General features: G+C 44.4%; 1 protein-coding gene across 1 annotated transcript; it reads right to left on the reverse strand.

The window, feature by feature from the left end:
• Positions 1–1715: 1715 nt before the first annotated feature.
• Positions 1716–3371, reverse strand: LOC118750529. Its single transcript, XM_036485241.1, has one exon. It carries the CDS (start codon positions 3369–3371, stop codon positions 1716–1718), a length of 1656 nt encoding a protein of 551 aa, XP_036341134.1.
• Between the last annotated feature and the right edge of the window lie 4703 nt (positions 3372–8074).

Below are 8074 nucleotides of genomic sequence, written 5' to 3' on the forward strand. Positions count from 1 at the left end.
TAACATGGTGAACGATAGCTGTTTTCGTAAATTTTGAACTTCCACTTCTTTGAGATTAGCCGGTTATGAGCGAATTTGATATACAATTTAAAGCATGTAAAGCAGAGTTCGATAAAACTACTAAGCGAATTTCGCAAAATAGACCATTGTCTACGAATGCGAAAAAGTTAAACGAGTATAAATATTCGCTTATTACAGCCTACAATAATATTTTACTACTAGTTATTGCCAATAGTTCGGCTCACACCTGTAACCTCAGGGAAGTTCAAGTTAAGTTAGCCCGTTGCAAGGAACAGTTAGCAAAGTGCTTTACTAAACTGAATTGTCGCGTTAGGATTCCACCTGATAGCTTATCGCTAATTTCTCAATCAGACTTAGCTGACTCTGAGTCAGAAGAAGAATTTAGTGACGCCAAGTCAGAAACTTCGGTACAATTCAGTTTTAAAAAAAGTACTTCACTTCCATCAGTTAAAGATCCGCTAGCTGTATCCGAAGAGCCGTCAACAGCTACCAGCTCACCAAATATTTTGACAATTTTTAAAGAATTTTTAGACATGGCTACCCCTGAAGAAAATAAATCCTTTATTAGTATTTGTACCTCAAGCATTAGGGAAAACTACAACGGCGACAATTAAATAAATCTTTTTCGACAAAGGGCATTTGTTGCTAAAATTTAAATTACTCCGACTTTATCGAATTTAAAATTAAAGGGCCAAACAAATTTTGTACGTTTTTAGTCGACACGAAAGCCGACATTTCTCTAAAATTCTAGCATTGATATACATTTTTCTATAAATACGAACGATATAATTAATATTACCGGTGTCACTTTCAATACTGTTTCCACTTTAGGTACGATTACCGTAAACTTGACCTTTACTGATTTTTACATTAAACATACTTCACATGTAGTAAACGACGATTTTAACATACCATCTGATGGTATACTGGGTAAAGATTTTCTAAAAAGTAACAAATGCGTTATTAGCTATGCAAGCAATTGTATTTCCTTCTGGGTCGGCAATGAAAAAGTCGCGATACCAATCCTTCACGGAACCGAAAGCAACACTTGTATCATACCGCCCAGATGCCAAGTTTATAGAATTTTCGATTAAGGCCATTCGCCAGATCCGCTTTTTGTAGAATCGCAAGAAGTTGAACATGGTGTATTCACAGCAAGATGCATAGTTAAAAGCAGTAACCCAGTTATTAAAATCATAAATACCACAGATGACGTGAAACATATAAAGAATATTAATATTCGGACTGAAAAACTTTCTGACTATTACGTTTACTCAATTAATAAGACCAAGACAGAAGACGCAAGAACGAACGAATTAACAAATATTTTGAAAAACCAAATCCCTACAGAAGCTAACAGCAATTTACTTGACCTTTGCATCAAATTGCCGACATTTTCGCTCTTGACAATGACAAAATCACATAAAAAAATTTTTATGAACAGAAACTTAGGTTGACTGACACTGACCCGGCATATGTAACTATCTATCGTCTGCCATATTCCCAACGTGAAGAAATAACTCGTCTAGTTAATAAATTACTAGATAACGATTTAATTGAAGGAAGTTATTCCAATTACAATAGTCCTCTAATTTTGGTTCCTAAAAATTATTAATTTAATAATTATTATTATTATTATTATGGGCCATATGCACCGCGACCTCTAAAGTGGTCTATTGTGCGTGGCCCCCGGCCTATATGGGAAGGCTTTTAATGTAGCCTAGCACCTCCAAGGGCGTTTTGTTCCAAATTTCAAATGGTTTAAGGGTAGCGCCACCAAAGTGGGCTAGTCTGCGCCTAGCGAGAGCATCACATTCACAGAGAATGTCTTCTGGCGTTTCTTCGTCCAGCTCACAGACGCGACAGACGCTTGTTTCTGAAAGATTGATTTTACTGAGGTGGTAACGAAGAGAACAGTGTCCCGTGTAGTACCCAGTGAGAGTTTTGAGGTCCTCTCTGCCTAAATTGATTAGTTTCTTTGAAACTTCGTTTGAAGGACAGATAAATCGTTTGGCTTGTCTTTGCCCTGGACATTCCATCCAATGCCTGTTGAACATTTTGTCTACCCAGTTATTTATGGTCCGCTTTATATGTGCTTTGGTGAGCCCACAAAAGGGTTCCGGACCATAAAATACTGCGGCAGCTCCCTGTTTCGCTAGGCAGTCAGCCTCCTCATTGCCATCATGTCCCTTATGCCCTTGTACCCATCCTAATAAGACTGTATTCTTGTCACCAAGAGCATTTAGGACATTGCGGCAATCATGTACTAGCTGAGAACTTATTTTGTGGGACTTCAGGGCCAGTAGGGCTGCCTGACTGTCCGACATAATGCAGATATATTTCGATGACGTTCCCCTTCTAAGACATTCTCTGCCACAAATTTCTATTGCATGAATCTCCGCCTGAAAGATGGTGGGGTAGCTACCCATTGGTATCATTTTTTTAAAGTTCGGCCCAAAAATGCCAGCCCCCGTTCTACCATTTTCAAGCTTAGATCCATCAGTATACCAAACCTCCCCATTAGGTTTGGTGTATGGGTTCCCTGTATTCCAGAGAGCTCGATCTGCAATGTGTACCTCAAATTTCCTAGAGATTTCTAGTTTTGGAACCATTGCATCGCGCATTTGTAGTATGGGGTCATTAGCGAATTTCATTAGGACCTTCATGTGACCCGTCATATCTCCGATTTTCAGGTCGGAGGTGTTCAGGATTCTCAGTACCGCTGTGGTAGCCTCCCTTTCTATTAAAATAGGTATTCCAACCAGGGCGCTGAGTGCATCGGCCGGGCAGGTCTTCATAGCTCCTGTTATGCCAATGCAAACTATTCTGTGCAATTTACTTAGCTTAGTGCTTGCACCTCTTTGTGTAGCCTTAGTCCACCATGCTAAGGAAGCATAGGTTACTATTGGCTTAACGACAGTGTTGAATGACCAGTAGGTCATTTTGGGGGTAAGGCCCCATGTTTTACCAAAAAGTCGTGAACAGGCAAAGAAGGCCTTCATCGCCTTGTTGATAACAGTGTCCAAATGTGCATTCCAGTTAAGTGTTTTATCAAGAGTTACTCCCAGATATTTAGCTTCACTGGAAAATTCTATTTCTGTGCCGCTCAAAGTGAGTTTAGTAGTAGATAATTTCCTCCTTCGAGTGAATGGAACAATAATAGTCTTTGTAGGATTGATGGTTAGGCCTTTATCCTCAAACCATTTGTGTGTGATGCGTAGGGCTTGTTGCATGCGGTTGGTGATAGTTTCGTCATGAAGCCCTGTTATGCAGATTACCAGCTCATCTGCGTAGCCTTGCGTATTAAAGCCTTGGCTGTTCAGTGTGAAAAGAAGTTCGTCTACAACCATAGTCCACAAAAGAGGAGAGAGTACACCCCCCTGAGGGCATCCTCTTGTGGCTGTTATCGATTCTATCGTGCCTCCTAATTCCAACCTGATGTTTCGTGTTCTTAACATTGATAACACCCATTGATTTATGATTGGGCTTACACCCTTTCTTAACAAGGCATCTTTTATTGCCTTATATGATGTGTTATCAAAAGCCCCTGAAATATCAATAAAGGCGCAAAGGGCTATAATTTTTGACTCCAGAGCCTTCTCAATTTTTGAAGTAAGGCTATGAATGGCAGTCTCAGTGGATTTTCCTGGTTGATAGGCAAATTGGTTCTTATTCAGAGGTCGTTTTCCCTTAGGTTGACTTCTCTGATGTACTGATCCAGTATTTTCTCCATGCCTTTTAGAAGAATGGAACTGAGGCTAATTGGTCGGTAGGATGACGGTAATTGTTCCGGCTTACCCATTTTGGGTAGAAACACGACCTTAACCTCAGACCATATGCTGGGAATGTGACCCAACAAGAGCGAAGCTCTATAGAGTTTAGAAAGGACCGACGCTATGTGTCTAATTCCATGCTGCAGGAGACATGGATAGATTCCATCCGGTCCTGGTGATTTGTATGGGCTGAATGTTGATAAAGCCCATTGCACCCGCTCGACAGTGGACAGCTTCGTAGCAAGGCTTTGTTCTCTTCCAGAGGTGGATGTTGGAGCACCCAATTCTGGTCGACAGTAGCCTGATATACAGCGCGGGAAGTGAGTATCCAACAAGAGTCTGCTGGTCTCACCCGGATGCTGAGTGTAGCTCCCATCTTGTCTCTTAAGGGTGCCAATTGTATTCCTGTAATCCCTTGTTAGAGCTTTTTGGAGGCGTACTGCCTCTGGAAGGCTATTTATTTCCTCACAGTGGTTTCGCCAGCTAGCTCGTTTGGATTTCCTTAGCTCCTTCTTGTAGGAAGTTAGCGCAAGTTTATACGGATTCCAATCACCCGTATTTTTTGCTCTATTGAATAGTCTTCTGGCCTGGCATCTCATTTGCTCAAGCTTCTTACTCCACCAAGGCACATCTCGTTTGGATTTTACCGTTCCTTGGGGGCAACTGCTGTTGAAAGCTATTACAATATCTGAGTGAAGCTGTTCAGCTTCATTCTCAAGCTCCTGTTTGGTTGTAATGGGGTGTTTGGGGCTGTTTCCGCCCTCTTCTATAGTAAAGCGGAAGAGTTCCCAGTTCGTTTTCCTGGGATTTCTGAAAACTAGTTCGTGTTCAGGAAAGAGACCCATGTCGAATTCTATATGCATGTGGTCCGACATTGATACCTCCCCGGAGACACGCCAGTTTGTGACAGATGATGACATGTTTTGACTGCTTAGAGTTAGATCCAAGACCTCCCCCCTTAAAGCATTTCTAAAAGTCGGTTCATTGCCACGATTTATAATATTTATATTATGACTACTAATAAACTCGAGGAGGTACTCACCCCTTTTGTTGGTATCGGTGCTGCCCCAAACAGTGTTATGTGAATTGGCGTCACAGCAGAGGATCCAGGGTTTACCACTCTGCTGGCAGTGCTCCACGAAAGCCTTTACTTCTGCTGTTGGGGCCATCTCCTCCTCACCCGGAAAGTACGCTGAGGCAAGTACTGCCTCTTGTACACCCCTTGGAGTGGGAATTTCGGCCCAAACCGCAACCAGATCCGCCGTCATGAACTGTAATAGAGGAAGAAACGTTAGTTTTTTGCTTAATAGCATCGCCGCCCTTGGGCGAGGGCTGGGGACATATATGATCTTACCATCATTGACGTTCAGGCCTTTGACCTCACTGCGTAGTATCCAGGGTTCCTGGATGAAGGCTATACCTAGACCCTCGTTAGTGAACCTCCTGCAGAGAACAGCTGACGCTGCCTTGGCATGATGAAGATTCACTTGGAGGCATTTCAGATGCCTCGAGTTTGCGTTGGGCTTAGGGAGAGATGGCATTATTTGCGGTCTTTACGGCCGCGAGCAGCCACCTTCTTCCCCCTATTTCTACCCCGCAAGGTCTTCTCCTCGGCTGTCCAGTAGCCGCTTTGAGTAGCCGCTTTGGAACTGCCATGTAGTGGTGGCCTAATTATGTTCCGGGGGAGCTCAATGGGCCTGACATTTTGTTGGGCTCTGTCTAGCACCTGCTGCAGGGTCAGGACCGATGTTGCTGTGGGTCGCGGAGGCGATGTCACGCTGGCTTGAGCTACTGACAGCTCAGGCGGCGGCTTTGTCTTTTCCAGCTCCGGTGATTGCTGCTTCTGTGCTTGAAGATCTGTTGAGAGCTGCCTCGGGGCGACGGACGGTTGTTCGTCCGTGCCCGTTCCATCGGTATCAGCGGCGTCCTTTGCTACCACTGGTACCAACGGCTTGGCTTTTTCCCTCAACTTGACCGTACCGTAGCCATAGTTGACAACATGTCCTCTCTGTTTGAGGATGTCTGCAGAGATCGGGTCTACCGCAATGGTGATTTCTACCACTGTGGACTTGCGCACCCGATTTAGAACTCGCCAGTCCATTAATTTCAGGCCTTCATTCTGCCCCTGAAAAAGTAGTAGCGCGTCCTCATTCCTGGAGCTATCCAGCTCCGGGAAGAATCCCACCAAAATTATGGGGCGAGGCGTTTCTGTATCCGCTACCACCTTCATCTTTGCCCCTTTCCAGGGGGCAATCTTCGGAACTGTAGCCCTTATCCACTCCGCAGTTACTGCGTCCCTGCAGATAATGGATAACCATCCCGGACGAAAAGTGCAGCCATCAAAAATAGGCTTTACAGCGCTATCTTTGTTGCTTCTTATCGCCCTAAGGATGGCATTCTGAATGGCCCTCAGTTCGTCCGTCGACCAGACCGTAGCCGGATAGTCCTCGGGGACTATACCCAGCTTCACCTCACACAGTGCGTCCCTAAAGGATGCTGGTTTCACGGCCTTTCCGGCGTCTTCGCGAGGCAGGCTTGCCTCGGCCGTGGGCATTGTTACTGCCCCAGCCGGCTCAGCTCTCGCTGCGCCGTGCATAAATTTGGAGACCTTCTTTGGGGCTTGCTCCTGTGGATTGGAGCTCTTTGATCGGGTTCTTTTAGCCGATCTCTCCTTTTGAGGGGGCCCAATGGGCTCTTTCGCTAATTCCCTAGCCTCCTCATAGCTCATACCCTTCTCCAAATAGCGCTTGAGGCGTTTCCGACCGGCTCCACTAAGCCGATCTCGCTCTCGAGTTTGGACGAGAGTATCATTACCTGTCGGAGAGGCAAGCAGCTTCTGCTCATCCTCCGGCGAGATATCAGAAAGCGTTTTGACGGGACTCGCATCCCGTCTAGCGCTGGTGTCAACCATCTCAACGTCATACTGGGGACTATGCGCCCAGGGTAGTTCTGTCGGGACAGTCCCCGTTTCGGCGGCTGCCGAAAGACCATGCCCGGCCTCGTCTGCGAGCTGTTCAGCTCCATCTGTTTTTTTTTATTATTGTTTTTTGCTTTACGTTTTCCATACTGTTCCCACGAGTATGGGGGATAGTAGTACCGCTGGGACATAGCCCCCACTATCCTGAGCGGGGCTTCTTACAACCAGAGGTCGCCAGGTATCTGGAGGCCACCGTTATAAGACACACTAACGTAGTGCCATTCATCCCATAAGCACGGTACGGATGACACTCGGAATTACGGGTTTTAACGAGTTGTCCTCTCTAGATCCGCCATATTCAGTAAAAGCAGGGGCACCTCTCGCAGGGTGTGACTCTTCGCCACGTATGGTCGGTCTTGAGCCAACTGCTCCTGACTCAGAGCATTGCACCACGTATACCAAGAGCCTTGACCCCCAAAAAGTCTTCTAATGGTCAAAAAGCATATCGTATGTGCGTTGATTTCCGCGCAGTCAACAAAAAACTTATTGCGGATAAATTTGCTCTCGCACGAGCTGGCGATATTTTAGACCATCTTGGCAGAGCTAAATATTTTTCTACTTTAGATCTTTTTTCTGGATTTAACCAAGTCTCCTTACATGAGGATTCACGTGATATAACTTCTTTTAGCACAGACCGTGACTCATATCGATGCAAAGTATTGCCATTCCGTTTAAGTATAGCACCCAACCCATTCTCGCGAATGAATAGTATAGTCGATGACATTATAGTCATTGGCTGCAGTGAAGCACATCACATTAAAACTTTAGCAAAAGTTTTCGACACTTGTCGAAACTTCAACCTAAAACTTAACCCAAATAAATGCAATTTTCTTCGGCCAGAAGTTGCATTCCTAGGCCATAAATGATCAGCCAAAGGTCTGACGACACCAAAATAAACGCTGTTAAAAAATAAACAAAACCGACTGATAAGGATGCGGTTCGACGTTTCGTCGCGTTTGCTTATTATTACAGGCGGTTTATACCAGATTTTGCAGTTGAATTTAATTGGGACAGTGTGTGCGACAAAGCTTTTGAATCTTTAAATGCAGCGGTAATTTCGCCAAAATTGCTACAATGCCCAGACTTCACCAAACAATTTATTATTACGGTCGATGTCTCGAAAGTAGGGTGCGGTGCTATATTAAGCCAAAACCATGATGGATATGATTTACCAATATGCTTCGCTTCAAAGGCATTTAACAATGCAGAACAGAAAAAACCAATAATTGAATTAGAACTTTTAGCAATCTACTTTTCCATTAAACAATTTCGACCTTACATTTATGGAACGCATTTTTCAGTA

The sequence above is a fragment of the Rhagoletis pomonella genome, unplaced genomic scaffold (assembly GCF_013731165.1).
Source record: "Rhagoletis pomonella isolate Grant_MI unplaced genomic scaffold, Rhpom_1.0 Rhpom_scaffold_00289, whole genome shotgun sequence".
NCBI classification, from domain to species: domain Eukaryota; kingdom Metazoa; phylum Arthropoda; class Insecta; order Diptera; family Tephritidae; genus Rhagoletis; species Rhagoletis pomonella.